Consider the following 21,556-nt stretch of genomic DNA (forward strand, 5'->3'; position numbering starts at 1 on the left):
ATATTTCAGGATCCAAGACCGTAGCATTGAGATTCAAGATCATGGTACTATATAGCACAGAAGAGAGAGAGGATGTTTTCAGTTGCTGAATTGGGGAGCTGTAATTTCTATTAAAGCCTTCTATCTTTTACAAATATCTCAGATGTAAAGGTCACACAGTATGTCTTTCTTTCCAGGCAGTGTTTGGTATGAAAGCACACTCATATTAATCTTATTCTGAAATAATAGAAAATACTTGTAGCTCGGGTCTTAGATTATGGCAGTGGTTTGCTCTCCAAGCTTGTCTCAATTTAGTTTCTGAACATTTCGTTACCAGACTAGGTAACATCATCAGCAGGATTTTCTTGTCCTATTCTCCTTAGCTTATAAATGTCTTGTGTGCCAGCATGGTCAGTTGGTCAGATAGATAGATAGATAGATAGATAGATAGATAGATAGATAGATAGATAGATAGATAGATAGATAGATAGATCAAGCACCAAATAAACAGCCAATCACATGACCAACTGACCACACTGGCACACAAGACATTTATAAGCTAAGGAGAATAGGATAAGAAAATCCTGCTGAGTTAACCTAGTCTGGTAACGAAATGTTCAGAAGCTAAATTGAAACGAGCTTGGAGAGCAAACCACTGTGATAATCCTACTCTATCAGGTTTTCTGTTTTCTCCCTTCTCTTGCTGCCAGTTTGTATTTTCTTTCCCCATTTGCTGAACACATTTCTTCCCCATTTCAGAAAAACCTTTAAGATTTAAGACTAAGCCAAAGTGATCCCCAATCTACCACAGAACAAATCTTTTGGCTTTCCTCATTGTCAGAACACTAAACAATGCAGCAGCAGAGAGAGGTTGGAAGATGTTGTTTTGGTACCAGAGAAGCTATAAGGGTGGACCTCCTCTGATCAGGCTTCCCTTAGCCCAAAGTCCCACATTGAGAATCTATCACCATTTTCTTCTTCACTAATTATCACAGTTGTTCATCATGAACAGTGAAATCCATCAGTTACAGGTAATTCTCAGTTGTTAAGTGAAACTGGCTTCCAACCATTCATTTAGTGACTGTTCGAAGTTACAACAGCACTAAAAAAAGAAAGGGACTTATAACCAATTCTCACAAGTGTTGCAGCATCCCTGTGGTCACATGATCAAAATTCAAATTGGCAAATGACTCATGATGGCTGCAGTATCGCGGGGTCATGTGATCACTTTTAGTGATTTTCTGACAAGCTAAGTCAATGGGGAAGCCAGATTCATTTACCGTGTTTTCCTGAAAATAAGACCCTGTCTTATATTTTTTTAAACCCCAAAATAAGCGCTTGGCCTTATTTTTTGGGGGGGGGGTTGTCTTATTATTTTGGGGCGCATGGAGCAAGATGAGGCTTCTCTTGCCGTCTTACCTGATTTCCAGCTCTGCTTTTAAATATTTTTGGGGAGGGCTTATTTTCGGGGTGGTGGTGGGGGCTTATTTTAGGGCATGCGCTCAAAAGCCCGATTGGGCTTATTACCACAGGATGTCTTATTTACGGGGAAACATGGTAACAACCGTGTTACAAACTTCACAACTGCAGGGGTTCACTTGGCAAGAAAGGTCATAAAATGGGGCAAAACTCACAACAACTGCCTCGCTTAGCAACAGAAATTTTGGGCTCAATTCTGGTCATAGGTGGAGGAAGCTCTTCTATGCCAACATATGAGTAGGCTTATGCTTAAAACAGACTTTCAAAATATTTTTTCACTTTTAACATTTTCATTATTTGATCTGATGTGTCAAACACTTTTTATGCATTCACTTGTCTCATTCCCATCCATCCATCCATCCATTCATGCCACTTAGCAAAATAACATTTTCCCCTGGGTTTCATTCATTTAGAAAGTGCAGAGTTTTTCCAAGGAGTCCTTTCTGATTCTTCCATTATCATCATTCACTAGAGTGTAACATACAATTATCACCAGCCTATGGGTTCCTATTTTTAAAGACACCCACAATAGTCTAGATGACACCAATTAATCGTTTCTGAAGTACATTTTAACTCTTTTATTCAGTTCTTACATATATTCATCAATTCTACTCTACAAGATCTGTCCACCTTCATTTTGATCTACTATATTATCTCTCTCTTAGTGTTTTTTTTTATAAGAAAGTCTATTTTTATTTCTTTCATGTTATGAATTTAAATGCTCTTTATTGTATATTCTCTTCAATTTCCCATGGTAGAGTTGCTATCACATTTGAATCATAGATATTTCCTTCCACCGGCCATCGTCGCTTTGGCCGGTTGAGACTTTCACATCACAATTGTTAGGAAGGAAGGTACAAAAGGAAGATAAAAAATATTACTGGTCTTACTGAGGAACATTCTTGGGTAATGGTGAGGTTTCAACCTGTTTGCGATAAGTTTCTCTAAAGGCTAACTGAATTGGTTCATCATACTATTTTATATGCAAAGATCTCTAATCTAAGAAATAACCTTGTAAGTTATCATAATGTTGCCAGAATGCCACCAACTTGGAAATAAAGGCAACAAACTCAAAATACCCTACATCTTGTGGAAAAATTGCTATGTTTTGAGACATGGCATTAACATCACTCAATGTGAAAAAGAAACAAAGGCTTTTGATTCTGATGGAAGAAGCAGCTTTCCATAAGGAAGATAATCAAAATTACAGTCCCAGAGTTTGGGATGCTTTAATCTTGGTTCCTCACTGAGCAGGGTGTTGGACTTCATGGCCTAAATCAGGGGTCAGCAACCCGCGGCTCTGGAGCCACATGTGGCTCTTTCATCCCTCTGCTGCAACTCCCTGTTGCTGGTCAGCTCCACAATTGATAGGGCTTTCAGTTAGAACAGGTAGAGGAAAAAGGATGCCGCGCTAGGAGGAGACTCTATTGTGGGGGAACTGGATTTCCAGTCGGCAGAGGAAAAAGGACGCCGCACTATGAGGAGACTATGATGGGGGAACCGGATTTCCGGTTGGCTCCAGAATTGAACGGGGGCTTCTGGTTAGGACCTTTGTGGCTCTTTGAGTGTTTAAGATTGCCAAACCCTGGCCTAAATGATCCATTTCAGGTCTTTTGATTCCATTATTTCTTTCCATCAAATAAAGCTGGAGAAGGACAGGATCCAAGTCTTATACAGTGTGTCAGGGTTCTAAGAAACACCCCCAAAGAAAGAAGACTCCGAGGCTTGTAGTTCCTCAAAGTTTCTTTTTATTAGAGATGTCATATTGACACATCTGGGAAAACTCAAATTTGAAAGCTTCCAGGTTTTCCCCACCCAAAGGAAAGTCCAAGTCCCTGCCCAGCACCCACATGTCCATCACATGGTCCAATCAAAGCACCATCCCAACTGGAGATGCCTCCCAGTCACACCCCTTCAGGTGCAGGGCAAGATGTCCTTGACTCTCTGAGAAAGGAATGTTGTTATAACTATATATCACTCCTGCTCCATACAATCCCCCCTCCCAGTTTCCCACAGCAGTAAATGAGGCAGTGCTGAAGACCCAATTCAAAAGATGGCTTCCATGCCTGACACCCATTATTCCAACATGCATAGTGGCTGACCATGTAGTATATATTTATACAGAACCTAATTTCATACATATAGCGCATGAATATGTTCTTTCAATTGTAGTATTTATTTTGAGTAATTGTTGATTAATCTTTTATTTTTGTGTGTTCGATGCCCCTCTCATTGTCTTCAGTTGTGAGCAACCAAAGATACATTGGACAAATTTTGAGAAGATTGGTTTTTAGAAGATGAAAAGAACAGGACAGCAATGCTGAAGCATATTGTCTTGGGCAGATATATGTTTATATGTACATAGTTTTGTTTGTCCATTTCCTTCATGAAATAATAATTATGCATAGGAATTACATATTTCCATTTATTGTCTTGCTTCTCTTCCACCCTGGCAGATATTTAGTGCTGAAGGTTTTTCATTTCACATCATGTCATTAATTTAGAAGCAGTGATCCTTATATTCAGCATTTACCAATAATAAAGCATATTAATGAGGTAATTTTCACAAACCTTAAAATTACTGTACTTTTTGGAGTATAAGACACACTTCCCCCCCCCAAAAAAGGAGGGTGGAAATGTTGGTGTGTCTTACACACTGAATAAAGCTATTTTTGGCCTCCAGAAACCCTGGCCCGTGCATCCCATTTTTGCCAAAAACAGGCCCGTTTTTCGCAAAAATGGGATGTGCAGAGGGTTTGGGAGGCCTGCAGAATGCTCCTGGGGGCTGGGGAGGGCAAAAACACGAAGTGTAGGGGGTTTGGGAGGCCAAAAACAGGCCCATTTTTTGCAAAAATAGCATTTTTGCCCTACCCAGCCCCCAGGAGCACTCTGCAGGCCTCCCAAACCCTCTGTTGCCCCTTTTTTGTGAAGAACAAACCCATTTTTGGCCTCCCAAGCCCCCATGTGTCACGTTTTTGCCCTCCCTGGTCCCCATGAGCACTCTGCAGGCCTCCTGAACCCTCTGCAGAGGTTTTGTGGGGCCTGCAGAGTGCTCATGGGGACCGGGGAGGGCAAACACTTTTTTTTTCTTGTTTACCTCTTCGAAATCTTGGTGTGTCTTATATTCCGGTGCATTTTATAGTCCAAAAAATACGGTAATATCACTCTTTAGCTTCTTTATCTCTTTTTTGTTATCAGGTGTATCTTTTTTACAGATTTCAAAGATTAATATTCCACTTTCATTCTTTCCTCATGGAACCTTGCGGCCTAGCCTATGAAACTTGATTAACTTGTACATTGTTATTTAGTGCCATGGTTTCTGAATACATTTTCTGTTGCTTCTTTTCTTTCTTTTTTTCATTTGACAGATGTAAGACAAAAGTCTATGCTGATGACCTACCCACCACAAGTGTGGTCATAGTGTTTCATAATGAAGCTTGGAGTACTTTGCTTCGTACTATTTACAGTGTTATCAATCGGTCTCCACACTACCTACTTTCTGAGATCATCTTGGTAGATGATGCCAGTGAAAGAGGTAAGAATGTCCAAAAATAAAACTCATTAACATTTGAACAGTATTGTGGACAAGGGATAGCTTTTCTTTCTTTATATCCTTTCTGTAGTACTACTTAGCAAATCTTGTAACGGCACTATCTGAGATTTTTCTGAAGAGAATGGCTAGAGCAATGGCTAGAGCATTTTACCATTGTAGACAAATGATTATAAAAAGCAAAAAGAATGTATATTGATGGAGCAGAGCAGGTTTTTCTTAAATTTTGACCTCAAGGGAGAAATTACATGGGATTCCCTGAGAACAAGTCACAAAACAACAGGAGCCATGGTGGCAGAGTGGTTAGAATGGAGTATTAAAGACAAATTCTCCGCACAGCCAGGAGTTCAATCCTGACCGGCTCAAGGTTGACTCAGCTTTCCATCCTTCTGAGGTCAGTTAAATGAGGACCAAATTGATGGGGGCAAGACCTGGTGACCTAGAAATGGAGCTCTTGCCTCACAATCAGGAGGTTGTGAGTTCGATCCTAGGTAGAGGCAGATGTAGGGTCTCCTGCTTGGGCAGGGGGTTGGACTTGATGACCTGCAAGGTCCCTTCCAACTCTGTTAATCTGTTAAATATGCTAAAACACTTTTTATCCTGTTCAGCTGGAGAATTTGGTCAGAATGTCTTTGGCCTGTTCAACCTTCCCAGCCCACCAAATTTACTCTCCTAGCTGGAGAACATTGGAGTGGAAATACAAGACATCTAGTGGATTAATTTTATTTGATGTACCTTTTGAGGGCACTTTAACAGATCACTTGTTGATCATTTATTCATGTAAAAGTGGGATTGCCTTTGCTTTGAAAGAAGCGGTGATGAATTGTATATTATAAAATCTTTCTTAAGACCTTATGTCAAGAATTCCCTTCTTTTTCAAAATTTCAGAGCATGTAGTGGCAGCCTAGCCATGGCTTGCTTAATCATGGGGTGTTGATTAAGCCATAATTGGCAGGATTAATAGCAGAAGTAAAGTGCTCTGAAGCTGTTCTTCCAAGATGAGAAAACGTGAGCACAATGTATACGTCGGTTCATTCTCTTCGTAACAATAAAAAAAGTTCCCTGCCTGATAGAGAAACTATTTTTTATCATGGCATCTGAATGTAGCTAACTGATTATTATCTCAGGAAGAACAATGGGTGCTTCCTTCCAGTCTTTCAGCCTGTGGCGTTCTAACAGCATGAAAATGTCTTCAGTCAGATTCTGATTTTCACAATGGAACTGCAATACAGTTCTCTGCTACTGAATAAGAGGCAGAAGCTGGATTCACACATCATATTAAGCAAGGACTATGAAAAGTGTGGCCCTGGTTCCACATGTGGTCCATTAAAATCCTGTCACCAGAGCCACAAAAAGTGACCGTGGGCAATCATTTTAGTAGGGAATGGTCTGAGGGCTAAAAACAAAATGGATGCCTTCAATCTTGCAAAGACTTAAGGAATCCATTTTACTGCTTCTATGATCTTCCAAAAATGTGTTCTGGCCAACAAAAATTGTTCAGACTTGCAATCATTTTGACTAATTGCTCCTAAATTTCAGAATTCCCTTCCCAGAAAGTCTGTTCCTCCATATGGAGTTGGATCCTTTTGGTGCATTTTGAAAATATTATTAAGAAAATATTTGAAAGTATGATGATGATATTGCTGATACTTTTTTTATCTCTTAAGGTTGGGCTGCTTTTTATTTTGTGCTTAATAACATGTTTATTTGACTTTTAAAACAAGAGGAGTATTTTATAGCATAATCTTGTACCACTTTATTCGGCAATCTCATTAAGTTCAATGAAGCTTGTTCCCAGAAATATGTTTTAGGATTGTGGTGGTTTTTTTAAAATAGTATACAAATAGTGTAGCACTCAGAATCTTTTAATTCATTTTACAGTAATCTGTTTATTTCATTTCCCCTGCTATATCATTATTTCATCATATTCTAGAAGAATATTTTCTTTCTAAATTGCTAGAGAAATTAGAATCAGACTGAGTAGTAGTGACTGCTGTTTCAAGTGGGTTGCAAAATATACTCTAGAGGGCTTATGATTGATCCTAATCCAGAAATAGAATACTTTCCCTCTGTGCCACCATCTGAAGTGAGTACACTCTGTAGGCAATGAAATGATCTTCTATGCTCTGTGGACCCAGATTGAGTGCCTACCCATGAACCACATGAGAATGAGAAGGTGTTGGGATTTGTGGCTGCAGGATATCTTTTAAAATGTATATACACAGTTAAAACAGCAATGCAGTTGGTATTTTATGTGTCTGAATGGTGCTTTGTTTTCTTGCAATAATATATACTGTAGATAATTGTATTCTTAAGATCCTGTAAGATAAAGAATGTTGTGTTTAGTTGAGTGGTCTTGGTTTCCTATTTTCCCCTTTTTCCTATTGTTCTTCTTTCTCTATTTGTATTTTATAAAGCAACAAAAGATTTCTCTTTTTGTTGTTGTTTTTCTCTGTATTCAGAAGCGTTTGACGCTTCTGGTTATTATTTATGGAAAGAAGAAAGCAGTCAACTCATAGATCCTGCTCTGCTCTGCTCTGCTCTGCTCTGCTCTGCTCTGCTCTGCTCTGCTCTGCTCTGCTCTGCTCTGCTCTGCTCCTATCCTATCCTATCCTATCCTATCCTATCCTATCCTATCCTATCCTATCCTATCTACCCTACCCCACCCTACCCTACCCACCCTACCTTAACCTACCCTACCCTACCCTACCCTATCCCATCCCATCCCATCCCATCCCATCCCATCCTTCCCATGCCCTTCGAATGTTGGTGTTTTTTTTTAAGTCCCTTTGTTTAGCTTAAACAAACTTTGTTGTATTTTCTTTCTTAATGACATTTGGCAGATTTTCTGAAGCTCCCATTAGAGAATTATGTAAGAAACTTGCAAGTGCCAGTAAAAATTATTAGAATGGAACAACGATCGGGACTGATTCGAGCTCGGCTTAGAGGTGCTGCCGCTTCTAAAGGCCAGGTCATCACTTTCTTGGATGCACACTGTGAATGCACTATAGGTTGGCTGGAGCCCCTACTGGCAAGAATAAAGGAAGACAGGTGAGAATATAGAACAGGTTCTGTTACTATGACAGCCTCTGCCACTCTCTCTCTCTCTCTCTTTTTTTTGGAGTCTGTTTGTTATTAACCACTCTTTTCCTGCTGTTTGTATCTCAACTACCAGAAATGTCTTGCTTCAGTAAAAGAACAGAAGAATGCTATGTATTCTATTTGGTTCTTGTCTGCTGTCGGAAGCCCACATACTGTACTTTGCTGATGGCTTTAAAACAGTGCCTTCCTGCTTAATGGGTCCATTTTTCCTCTGATTTGTCAGTTAAAAGACCCACTGACAGCCAGTGTGAAATATGGATTTGCACCAGGAAGATCTGGATTCATTCACTGAAGTATTTTGCCATAGTTAAGATTCCTCTAAGAATTGTTTATGTGAGTGTTGCTTTCAGTTTCCACAGGGAAGGTGAGGTAAGACTATAATAGTATCTAAATATTTGTTTTCTGTGGCCCAGTCATCCATTATAATCAGAAAAAAAAAAACCCCAGATGACATAAATACTACTAATTTGTAGAAAATGCGGAGAGCAAATTCAGTCTCAGAAGTTTTTCTATTATCTCACATGGGAAAAGCTTTATGACCTGTTCAGAGACATTCAAAAGAAAAGGTGGCACTTCCCGCTCCCAATTGCCTGCTATTTGATTCACACACAAAGATATGTAGATTTACTTAAATAAAGCCTATGCATTCCATTAATTAAGATTTTACTAAGCGTTAATAGTTCCAAAATAATAGAACCTGCAGTTCTCCAAGAATACACAAAAGAAGGCATATCTTCACATAGTTTATATGTGATATATAAGATGGGGGCTACAAAATATGAGCAGGACTAGCCTTTATTTATTTTAAATTTAATTTAATTTAATATTTTTATTTCATTTCATTTCATTTCATTTCTCCTTGGGATGACTCTGAGGGTCTTAGTAGTAATCTTAGCAGTATGTTATTCCAGGGTGTAGAAACAGTCAAAGAAAAGGCATGATTCCTGAGACCCTCTAAATAAAATGCCTAGCAGATGGAATCTACAACATATTCCTCCTGCCCAGCAATAATGGAATGGTTAGAAACAAATACCCTGGAATCATGGCATGTAAGGCTTTGCAACTAATAACAGCTCCTTGAATTGCACCCAAAAGTCAGTGCAGTTCACAGAGCAAAACATGGCCACTGAGAGACAAACCCATAACTGCTGGCATTGCTGCATTCTGGAACAAATGAAGCTTACTTCTTCATTCTTCAAGGACCCCCCCCCCTCAAAAGCATATCTTAATCTGCCCCTGGTTCTCTTAGCATCAGAAGAACACAAGAAATCATGGCTAGCTGACAAAAACAGGAGCTAGAAACAGGGAAATACACGGAAGGATCAGTGATATAAGGAAATATGTTAGCTTTCTGTAAATGTTGGACAGATCACTCAAACATTGATAATGTCATAGAGCCATAGAACTGGAAGTGGCCATTGAGATTATTGCATGCAAATCCCTCTTTGATGGAGTCAGTGAAATGAAATCATGTCGACAGATGGATGTCTAGCCTCTTGTTGTATTTTTTTCTGTGGTTCCAGTCATTAATTGCATTGTGAACTGAATCTGTCATCTTTGTTTCCACATTTGTAGTTTGAATTCTACATACCCAATTTCCTTTATGGGTTCCCCCCCCCCTTTCTCATTAGGTTTCTTGGAAATGTATGTTTCTGATTGTTCTCTAGCCGATAGACCTCACATGGTGAAAAACTATTACTATTTTTGTCTTCATTGGTATAGCTAGATTTTGAATTCAAAATAAATAAATGCTTCTTTACCCAGCGGATGAGTGGAAACACAATGAATGTTGCTCCATTTCCTATCTGTGACTTCTTATTAATAGTTTGTATATTCAGCTTATCCATTTGGGGTTTGCTTGAGGAAAACATATACTGTGCTTTGGGGTAAAAAAAAAAAAAGAAAGAAAAAAAGAAACAAGACCCAAAGAGAATTGTGCATATTTATATGTTATGGATTTCTCAAGGTATGGATGTGCTTAATGCGCCATGAATAATATGTCTGGATTTTCAAAACAGTAATCCACTTGAATGCTTGTGGAAGCAGGTATTCATTTGTTTTTCCTAACTTGGTCACAGTTCATATCGCCAAACGGATGTTGCAATCTCTGGAGCTTTCCCTAGTTTCAGTTGCCAAGGCTGCATGGATAAATCTTCAGATATATTGTTAACAATGTTTAGGAAAGGGAGCAGAGAGTGGCTGTAGCTAGAGCCTCATGCTGTCCTGCCTTCATGCTTTCTTCTCCTGAGTAGATTTTGAATGTATTTATTTAATCAAGTTGTTAATAGATTTCAAAAGGAATTCAGCCCTTTATATACAGCCTTACCTCTCTGGATGTGTGTGTGTTTGGACCAGACAGAGTTCCTTGCCAGGAAAATATGTTTGCATGTTTATTTTTGTTTTATAGGAAAATTGTTGTATGCCCAATTATCGATGTAATCAGTGACGACACATTTGAATACATGGCTGGATCAGACATGACTTATGGAGGATTCAACTGGAAACTCAATTTTCGTTGGTACCCTGTTCCCCAAAGAGAAATGGACAGAAGGAAAGGAGACAGAACTTTGCCTGTGAGGTAAGTAGTAGAGACAGAGGATGTTTCATGAGCATTAATGGTGTGTGTGTGTGTTTGTGTGTGTGTGTGTACCTATGACTATGTATTTATAAGACTTAGGTTTACTTACACGGGATCATATACCACTTAGATCGGGAAAATACATGGTGAACTTCATTATGGTAGGAAATAATGAGTGAATGAATAGGAGGAACAAGCAGGAGTTTGGCAATGGAATTGTAGGGGAAATCTTTAACAAAATGTCCCTCTAAATCAGTGGTTCTCAACCTGTGGGTCGGGACCCCTTTGGGGGTCGAATGACCCTTTCACAGGGGTCGCCTAAGACCATCGGAAAACACATATTTTCAATGGTCTTAGGAATAATTTTATTGTTGGGGTCACCACAACATGAGGAACTGTATTAAAGAGTCACAGCATTAGGAAGGTTGAGAGCCACTGCTCTAAATCAATACTGTACTCCTAAACTGAGAGCCTCAGCAGGAAACCAAAAAAAATCAAAGCTTATTACTGACGATCACTTCAAAAATAATGAAGTTCTGACCTGCACTTGGACTATGTCTAATTCTCCCTGAAAACAACCTGGCATGTATTTGTGGCAGGTTCAAACTTGTGGATTTTCAAGAAAAAGAAAAATCAGAGGATTAGAGTGGTGGTGCAGTGGTTAGAATGAGGTATTGTAGGCTAATTCTGCTGACTGCCAGCAGTTCAATCCTCACCGGCCCAAGGTTGAGTCATCCTTCCATCCTTCAGAGGTCAGTAAAATGAGGAACCAGATTGTTGGGGCCAACTCTGTAAACCGCTTAGAGAGAGCTTTAAAGCATGTGAGTGTAAGTGGTATTGCTATTTCAGCAGAATGAAAGGGTGAACATTTAGCAGATCAAAGAAGGTGCCTACAATAGACAGAGAAAGTAACTTTCTCTAAGGAGGAAACTCAAACCAAGGAGCCATCCCAATGGGTTGGAGTGAATACAAGAAGTAAGAGGCAGAGAAGATACTATGCCGTGCTGAGTCTTAGATTCAGCTTTCAGGACCTCTCGGAAGGAGGCTCTGAAGCTTTAGAAAAAAAAAAAAGAGCAGTAAGGGGGCTTATTTTGGGGAAACAGGGTAGTAGTTGGTGGCTAGGGACAATGGAAGGGAGGAAAGAAAATGAGCCATGAAAAGTTCCTCCTTTAAGATTTTTTAAAAATGATTTTATTTTTTTCTTTGTTTCAATATCATACGTTTCTCTATCCATACTATTTTTTAAATATCAGCTTAAAGAATGTAAAGTGACCATATGTTTATAATAAACTTTTATTTTTGTAAAAAAGAAATGAAGTCAACCAACTAACCATGTGATGACAAATGGTATAGAAAACAATGGATTAAATCATACTATCTTTGACTTTGAAAATCTATGAAAAACTAAAAAATAAGAGATTTCTTATGTGAAAGATTAGAAAGGGGAAATATATTGAGTGTAGAAGGTGACTTAGGTAAATAGTATTTAACAGAGTACAGATTTTGGGGACTATGACCTGAATTATCTAAGTTATGCACTGCTGGTTTGAGATCAGTTATTCTTCAGAAAAACTGCTTGATATGTTTTTGGTCAAAGTAGAGCAAACAAAGACACAAATCTGTCTTTGTGTCCAAAACGAAACATATGGGAGTTGGAGATGAAGTCTCTCTAAGAATTTTGCCCATAATAGAAATATTATGAAATGGAAGTATTACAGTAAAAAGTGCATTGAAAGTAGCATTTTACTTACATTTAATTAAAATTAAATTAATTAAATACACTTAATATTATTACTTTTCATGTAATTAATCAAATCTAACTTTTGGAAAGTTCTGGGACTTGCATGTGGTCCTTGGACCTTTAATTGTTCTAGATCACTGTGCATGGGTTGCAAACATCTATGTTGTTTTTTTTTAAATAGCATAATAAAAAAGTTGGAAGGGACCTTGGAGATCTTCTAGTCCAACCTCCTGCTCTAGCAGGACACCCTATACCACAGGTGTCAAACTCGATCGTGTCACGTGATGACACATGACGTATTGTGACATTTTTTGCCTTTGTGGAGCCAGGGTGGGCATGGCATGTGTGTGATGCATCTGGCCCATGGGCCACCAGTTTGACATCCCTGCTCTATACCATTTCAGACAAATGGTTGTCCAATCTCTTCTTAAAAACATCCAGTGTTGGAGCACCCACAACTTCTGGAGGCAAGTTTTTCCACTGATTAAGTGTTCTGTCAAGAAATTTTTCTTTATTTCTAGGTTGGGGTTGTCCTTGATTAGTTCCCTCCATTGCTTCTTTTTCAGCCATCAGATGCTTTGATACTTATTCTTTTACTACTTAGTTCAAACTAAGGTCTCAATGTCTTTAACGCACAACCTTCGTCTTTTTCTAAATGTTCTTGCACTAGTTGGGATGAGGTGTTGCTTCAGTGTGGTTACTCATTTTCTAGTTGCTGCCAAGCTCCAGGCAAAGGTCCAAGCTCCAGGCAGAACTCCCACCAGGATATGCTTCTCACTGTAGCTTGTGGTCCTGACAATTGAATAGTCTTGTATTATCTGTCAATCTGTAGACATCGGCTCTGCTTCATCTTTTGTAGGCCATTTGCCTTCAGTGTTCCTGATAACCTCAGTTTCTTTCCCATTTTGCCTTAGCATTTGCTTTTGTAAACTGAAAGACTAGAGAGGGTGAAACTGCATCTGAATGTCAGTATGTCCTTGAAAATATTAAGAGTGTGGCTTAATTAGCCCAGCAGCTGGAACACCAGCTTACATGCTTGTTAGTACAGGTCTAAGAGAAATGTGGGGGGGATGGGACTTGTCTGCATGATTGCAGCTGCTTTTCAGACAAGCGTATAGCAAAGGCTTCTTCTCGACTTTAACAAACTTTTGTACATCCATAAGGAGTCATTATCCATGCCATTCTTCTGGTTTATCATTTGTGTCTCCATTTTAGCTGTCATCTCTGTTTGATAAGCCACATTTTTAAAAAATTTTCCAGCATTTCAACACATTCTTTGTTTTCTAATATTTCTGCATCAGATGAGATTTGTTTCAGCTCTTTTAGATCTTCCAAGGTATTCACTTTTAAATCTGGCATTTGTTCTTTAACATCTTTTAGAAATAATCTATCAATAGAAGCAGATGTTGTTGATATTGTGGCTGCTATATTTCTGCTCTATGTTACAGATGAAAATACCTAACCTGATATCTGTAAATATGTGTGCTTGTTTATATGTCATTGTGTGATGTCATTGTGTCACTTACCATTGGTTAGTACTTACCATTAGCCCCGCCTTCTCTGTATATAAGTTCTTGCTCCTCCCAGATTAGTGCCTGTCTAATTGTGTTCCTGAGGAAGAAAAGAAATAAATATTACTATTACAAGAAAGCCTACAGTCTCTTATATATGGGCCTAACCAGGATAACCAAACTAGCAACAAATTGGTAGCAAGAGGATGGTTTGGTAGGCCCAACCGAACATAAAGATGCAAGACTCACATAACGACAAAAGAAGACCTGCCACCAGATACATAACGAAAAGAATGGCAGCTCAACTAACTCCTGACAAATATACACCACTTGAAAATATTAAGAAACAAACGCAATTACAAGAAAATGAACTGCTAACACCAAACAAAGAAGATGAGGTAAAAAGAAAAATACTAGAATTAATAGAAACAACTACAGCTGAATCAAATCTGCTTGTGAAAATCCGCAGCATAATAAACGACCACGGAACAGCAGCAGATAACGAAAATAACAAACAAGAAAACTGCAAGGTAAGAAATTCAACCCCTGACTTCAAAAATGACACCAAAGATGGCGACAGCTTCCCGCCTTTTTCATGGCAGCCATCTTACCCACCTAATACCTCTAAAATGCCTGACCAATTACTAAAAGAATTCCAAACCTCAAACTACGAAATAAAAAACAAAACCTACCAAGAAGATGATTACCCGAGTCCAAAAACAAATAAAAAACAATTATTTAAACAAAACAAAGCTCAACCTACTGAAGTAGAAATAGACAATGCTATACAGGTGCTAACTGCAGCACTCGGGACTAAACTAACAATACCAAACAAACAACCAGAAAATGAAATAGAAAATTCTAAACTACCATCTACCAAAGGCCAAAAAGAAATAGACTGTCTAAAGAAAGGCCTAGCCACCCGAAGAAAGACAAGCTGGCAATCATACTTACCTACTGAAGAGCAGCTCCCTGAACAACCCGGCTCCATTGGCAATGGCGGCCCGCCTCAAGCTCCACTTACTGACGACCTCAGAGAAGACTCCCCGATGAGCAGAGCAGCACCCCAGGCATTCTTCAGTCACCAGAGGCCCTCCGGAAACAAAGCAGAGCAACAGAAGGCCGTCTGGGACTTCACCCCAGGAGCTGCAGACACAGGAACCTCCCTCATCGACTGCTGGAGAAAAATGAGGACTGAGCATGCCCAGAACGAGCCTGCAAAGAAAGAAGAAGGAAACATAAATACAAGTCAGCGCAACATAGAGATAAGTAAATACAGACATACATCTACCATACCCAGGCCTTATTGTGAGTATGCTAAGGTCTTAAATCATGGACAGCTACTAAACATGAATAACACCTCACTACACTCAGGGACAATACCTCCAGACTTTATAAAATTGAAATTAGATGGAAGCAACTTAATGGAATGGGATCAGTGTTTACAGATTGTATATATGAAAGAAAATGTTTTATTTTTTATTGATAACCCACCAAATAAGCCTTGGACCTATGAAATAGACTGCCTCCACCACAAAGCATACTATATGTTAATTGTTTCTATTTCCCCAAGTATACTCCCCAGTATAGAGCATAATTTAACTGTATTTGAAGTATATCAAAAATTATTCAGACTGTTCTATAGCAAAAATGTAGCCACTACCACAAAAATCTCTAGGGAATTCTATTCTGCCAAACTAAAACATGATACATCCATGAGTGAGCATATCTTGAATTTAAACGCTGTAAGAGCAGACCTTATTCAAAGGGGAGAAACCATTTCTGACAACACCATGAAAAGCATTATAATTAACTCACTAGATCACAGCTGGGATAACTACATTACACTAATAGATAACCTAAGTATAGAGCAAATTACTTTAGAAAACCTTACCAATAAGCTTATTACTGAAGATAGACTTAGAAGAGAGCGATATACACAACAAAGAGAAGGTAGAAATCAAAGAAGGACTGATTTCAGGGCCAGAGACAGATACCCACATGAATGTCTCACATGTGGATCTGAAAGACATCAGAGTAGAGACTGTCCCAAGAATATAGGATACAGTGACTCATATAAACACAAGGATAGAAGAATACACTTTTTAGACAGAACCTCCCCAGATTACAGGTATAAGAGAAGAGAATCACCACACTCTAGAGAAAGACAAACATACAGAAATAACCCTAGAGAAAATAAGAAAGGATCACTATATGGAATAAGAAATAATAACACTTTGATATCTGATTCACTCAACACCTGGCTCATAGATTCAGGAGCCACATGCCATACAACTCATAATAGAGAAATATTAAGTAACTTCACTGAAAAGAAATATTATATTAAAGTAGCAAACCAAAATAGAGTCCTAGTGAGAGGAATAGGAGACACGCATATAAAAGGTATAGGAAAAATAGAGGGGGTACTATTTGTGCCCGAAATTCCAAATAACATATTGGCAACCCTAAAGTTAAGCTTAGACAATGCAATAGAAACCACTTTCAGAGGTGGAAAGGTATTCATGACTAAGAACAACAGAAACATAGGTAAACTATTTACAAATGATGGACTAACATACCTACTGCCACAAGATAACGAACTAGTCTATGCAAACTATCAATTAAGAAACAAAAAACCAAATTCAGATAGCCATGATGAAAATAATGATAAGAATGCATCAAACACTGATACTAATATGTCTGAAAATTTAAACAATGGAAAACCTATTCACGATAATTGTAGTCACTTACTCCACAGAAAGCTAGGACACGCGAGCTTTCCAGTCATACGAAAAATGTTAGAGTGTTCCGAAGATTTAAAAATAAAGAACTGTAAAAATTACTTAGAATGCTCTGTATGCAATTCTTCCAAAATTAAAAACAAGCCAAAACCCAAAAAAGCCACCCGCACCACACAATCAACCTTTCAACTAATTCATATGGATGTAGTAGGCCCATTAAAACCTTCAATTAAATACAAAAAAAGATACTTCCTGACCATAGTCGATGACTATAGTAGATTTGGTTTTGTATACACCCTTAACCACAAAAGTGAGGTTTTCAAAAAATTTAAGGAGTTCTTTAAAATGGTAGAAACACAATACAATACCAAAATCAAACAAATAATGACTGACAGGGGGTCGGAATTCCTATCCAACGAATTTTCAATTTGGCTAAAATCACAAGGAATATTGCACTTTAAATCTTGTCCATTTTCCCCATTCCAAAATGGAGTCTCTGAAAGGAAGAATGGTTTGCTACAAACCATGGTTAAATGTGTGTTAGATGATGCTGGTTTAAACCAGTCATTCTGGGCTGAAGCCCTTAATTATTCCAATTACACTATAAATCGCTTATGGTCCAGTACAATCAATAAGACCCCATACGAACTCATGTATGGAAGGAAACCAAAAATTGGGCATTTACACGTATTTGGTGTATCTGCTGATGTATATGTGCCCTCACAGTTAAGACGCAAAGGAGAGAAAGTATCCAAAAGACTGATATTTATGGGGTACGAATCAGGAACCAAGGGATATCGCTTCATTGATAAAAATAATCACTTCATTGTATCCAGATCTGCCGTGTTTCATGAACACATGAACTGGTCAAAATTACATCTCAATGAAATTTACCCAGAATCAAAAAATATTACACACACGCACGCAAAACATCACACATCAGATACGAACCCCAAATCCACATCTACTAACAGAATCAAATGCCCAGTAATAGTTAATGATGAATGGAAAAAAGGACACCCCACTTTGAAAGTAGATCAATTAACCGAAAAAGAAGCTAAGTATATGCATAGCGATGAACATCCCCAGAATAGGCCCATTAGATCCAATAGGGGCATAATTCCTAAAAGATTAGATGATTACGTACTGTCTATCCAAGCTAAACACCTGACTCCTAACACATATGATGACATACTTAAGCTACCCCTAGAAGAAAAAAGTAAGTGGGAGGAAGCAATGAAAAAAGAGATGGACAGTTTGAGAGAACTAAATGTATATACACCAACAGACCTGCCCACTGAGAAATCCCCTATTGGCACTAGGTGGATCTATAAAATCAAGGAGCTAGAGGATGGTAAATTCCTATACAAAGCCAGGTTGGTGGCTCAAGGCTTTGCCCAAAGATTTCCGGATGACTATGAAGACACTTATTCCCCAACCGTTAGATCAGAAAGCGTGAAAACAGCACTAGTGTTAGCTTCTATCTTAAATCTGGAAGTATATCAATTTGACGTGCAGACAGCCTATCTGCACGCTGATCTAGATAAAGAAATTTATGTGAAAGCACCCCCAGGAAAGGATACAAAAAAGGGAGAAATTTGGCTATTAAACAAGAGCCTTTATGGACTAAAACAGTCCGGTAAGCGGTGGTATGAGTGCTTATCAAAGATACTTAAAAATATGGGTTTTGTAGCTACTTCATCTGATTTTTGTTTTTTCACAAAAAAAAATAATGATTCTATTGAATATGTTTTGATTTATGTTGATGATATATTGTATTTTGGACACGACAAAATTAAATGTGATAATTTCGCTGAACAACTAGGCAAAAATTTCAACTTAAAAATATTAGGAAAGGTAAATAAGTATCTAGGAGTCCAAATTGACAAAACAGATAAGGGGTTCAAATTATCTCAGAAAGACAAGATTATGGAACTCATACAAAAATGTAATTTAATTAATTCAAAAATTTGTGATACTCCTATGTCAACTGATTTTTATAGGAATGTGTATAATGAGTACGAACCATTCAAGGATAACACGTTATATCGATCAATTATTGGGTCCTTATTATACATATCTAATTGGACCAGGCCTGATATCACCCTTGCTGTAAATTTGTTGTCAAGACATGTAAGCAATCCTAACTCATACCACTGGGAAGGAATTAAGAGGATTCTAAAATATCTAAAGTCTAGCATTGATATGTGCTTATTCTTAGAACCATTCATTTCTGAAAAACCAACTTTGACCTGCTACGCTGATGCTGATTGGGCTACTGATTCAAAAACCAGAAAAAGTACTTCTGGATATGTTTTTCTTATAAATGGCTGTGCGGTGCACTGGTACACAGGCAAACAGAATTTAATTGCCACTTCCACAGCGGAAGCCGAATATGTTTGTTTATCCAAAGCGGTCAACAATCTAACTTGGTTCGATGACTTGTTAACCAATGTGTGGGATGAACCTGTTTATCCAATTATTATCAATGAGGACAATAAGGCAGCAATTGATATATCAGCTTCCGAAGCAATAGGTCAACGATCTCGACATATCGATATAAAATATAAACATGTAAGACAACTGTCAAGTATAGGATTTATTAAAGCTATCCATTGCAATACTAGTGAACAAATTGCTGATATCCTCACTAAGCCATTGCCAACCAAACAACATATGTATTTGACTTCCAAACTTGATGTGCATATATAATCTTAATAACCCACCATTAGTTAGGTATTTTAGAGGGGGATTTGTTACAGATGAAAATACCTAACCTGATATCTGTAAATATGTGTGCTTGTTTATATGTCATTGTGTGATGTCATTGTGTCACTTACCATTGGTTAGTACTTACCATTAGCCCCGCCTTCTCTGTATATAAGTTCTTGCTCCTCCCAGATTAGTGCCTGTCTAATTGTGTTCCTGAGGAAGAAAAGAAATAAATATTACTATTACAAGAAAGCCTACAGTCTCTTATATATGGGCCTAACCAGGATAACCAAACTAGCAACACTCTATTCTTCTGGAGTGTTTAAAATGTAAAACCACTTTCTGTCATTTTGTCCCAATGCTAACAAAACCTTTTCTCCCCTCATTTATGCCTAGGGTCTTTAGTCCTTAGTGTCTACTTTCTGAAATGATAAAGTCTCAAATTTCTGTTATGACTTAAAGTCGACTAAACACTTTTAGTTCTCATGAAGGTGCTATTTACTTATATAATTATTTTCAAAATCTTATAGCAAAAGTCCTACCGTTCCAAATTGTTTGGCCCCTTAACTCATTTGTAACTTTTTTCAAAATAAAATCTTAAATAGCCATTTCCCATGTTTTAAAAAGTTCTTTACATTCTAAAGCTTATAGTTAATTTTTCTTTTATTCTGGAATCTAGGTAAACTGACCAGGTAGCTTTGCAAACTTGATTTTTTTCTTTTTAAGATCTTTTAGTCTTAAGTCAGTTAATTAGTAGGTTAGCAAACCCAGTGTCCTTAAAACAACTCTTATCAGTTGGGATAGTAATTGCTTTTCTTCATCTTCCAGTGCTCAAGCCCATGGAAACTGCTGTCCTGCAAAAAGAATAGAATAGAATAGAATTCTTTATTGGCCAAGTGTGATTGGACACACAAGGAATTTGTCTTTGGTGGATATGCTCTCAGTGTACATAAAAAGACAAGATACATTTGTCAAGAATCATAAGGTACAATACTTAATGATAGTCATAGGATACAAATAAGCAATCAGTAAACAATCAATATCAATATACCATATTTTTCGGAGTATAAGACACTGGACTATAAGACGCACCTACCTTTTTTGGTGAGGAAAACAAGAAAAAGAAATCTGCCTCTGCCTCCCAGCAATTTTGCCTAGTTGCAGCAAACAACCTGCTTTACTTTCATTTTCGTTTTCAGCATAGTTTGATTAGCACAAGAAAAAAAAAATCTGCTCCCAGCAATTTGCCTCCTTGCAGAAAGCAGCAGAGACCCGTGCAGCAATAGGCAATGACAATCCCTGCAGCCTGAAACTGCAGGGAGGTCAATGGACAATCAGCTTGTACTAATTAGGCTTCACTGAAGCTGAAATGGGCTGTTTCTTCTTGCTGCTTGCAGCAAGGAGGTAAATTGCTGGGAGGCAGAAGCCAAAGGGTGGGGGGGGGGGGCTACATTCGGTGTATAAGATGCACCCAAATTTTCACCCCTTTTTAGGGGGGGGAAAGATGCGTCTTATATTCCGAAAAATACAGTAAATCGTAAGGATACAAGCAACAAAGTTACAGTCATGCAGTCACAAGTGGGAGGAGATGGGTGATAGGAACAATGAGAAGACTAATAGTACTAGTAATGCAGCCTTAGTGAATAGTTTGATAGGGTTGAGGGAATTATTTGTTTAGCAGAATGATGGCGTTTGGGAAAAAACTGTTCTTGGGTCTAGTTGTTCTGGTGTGCAGTGCTCTATAGCGTCATTTTGAGGGTAAGAGTTGAAACAGTTTATGTCCAGGATGCGAGGGGTCTGTAAATATTTTTACAGCCCTCTTTTTGACTCATGCAGTATACAGGTCCTCAATGGAAGGCAGGTTGGTAGCAATTATTTTTTCTGCAGTTCTAATTATCCTCTGAAGTCTGTGTCTATCTTGTTGGGTTGCAAAACAAGTATCCGCTACTTATCCAGAAAAGTTCTGTGGGGCCAGTTCTTCTTGCCAGTCTTTTGCTATGGCCACAATGTCATCTCCACCTGTTTAGAGATGTGCTGACTCACTATTCCTCACTGAGAAGTCTCCAAAAATAACAGTGAACATTAACAGGGACAGTGCGGGTAGATAATCGGACCATCACAAAGTAGAACCACTACTTCATTTGAGTTGGAAAACATACTTTT

General features: G+C 38.2%; 1 protein-coding gene across 8 annotated transcripts in view; it reads left to right on the plus strand.

Moving 5' to 3' along the window:
• Window positions 1-21,556, plus strand: part of GALNT13 (polypeptide N-acetylgalactosaminyltransferase 13) — a 233,083-nt gene that overhangs the window by 117,107 nt on the left and 94,420 nt on the right. For all 8 annotated transcript variants that reach the window (XM_087881889.1, XM_087881887.1, XM_034425248.3 and 5 more), the window contains exons 4-6: window positions 4,827-4,993; window positions 7,852-8,059; window positions 10,518-10,688. In XM_087881889.1, coding sequence (XP_087738015.1) covers window positions 4,827-4,993; window positions 7,852-8,059; window positions 10,518-10,688 — 546 coding nt within the window. The remainder of the gene's footprint in view (window positions 1-4,826; window positions 4,994-7,851; window positions 8,060-10,517; window positions 10,689-21,556) is intronic.

The sequence above is a fragment of the Pantherophis guttatus genome, chromosome 1 (assembly GCF_059756535.1).
Source record: "Pantherophis guttatus breed Tessera chromosome 1, ASM5975653v1, whole genome shotgun sequence".
Classification (NCBI taxonomy): domain Eukaryota; kingdom Metazoa; phylum Chordata; class Lepidosauria; order Squamata; family Colubridae; genus Pantherophis; species Pantherophis guttatus.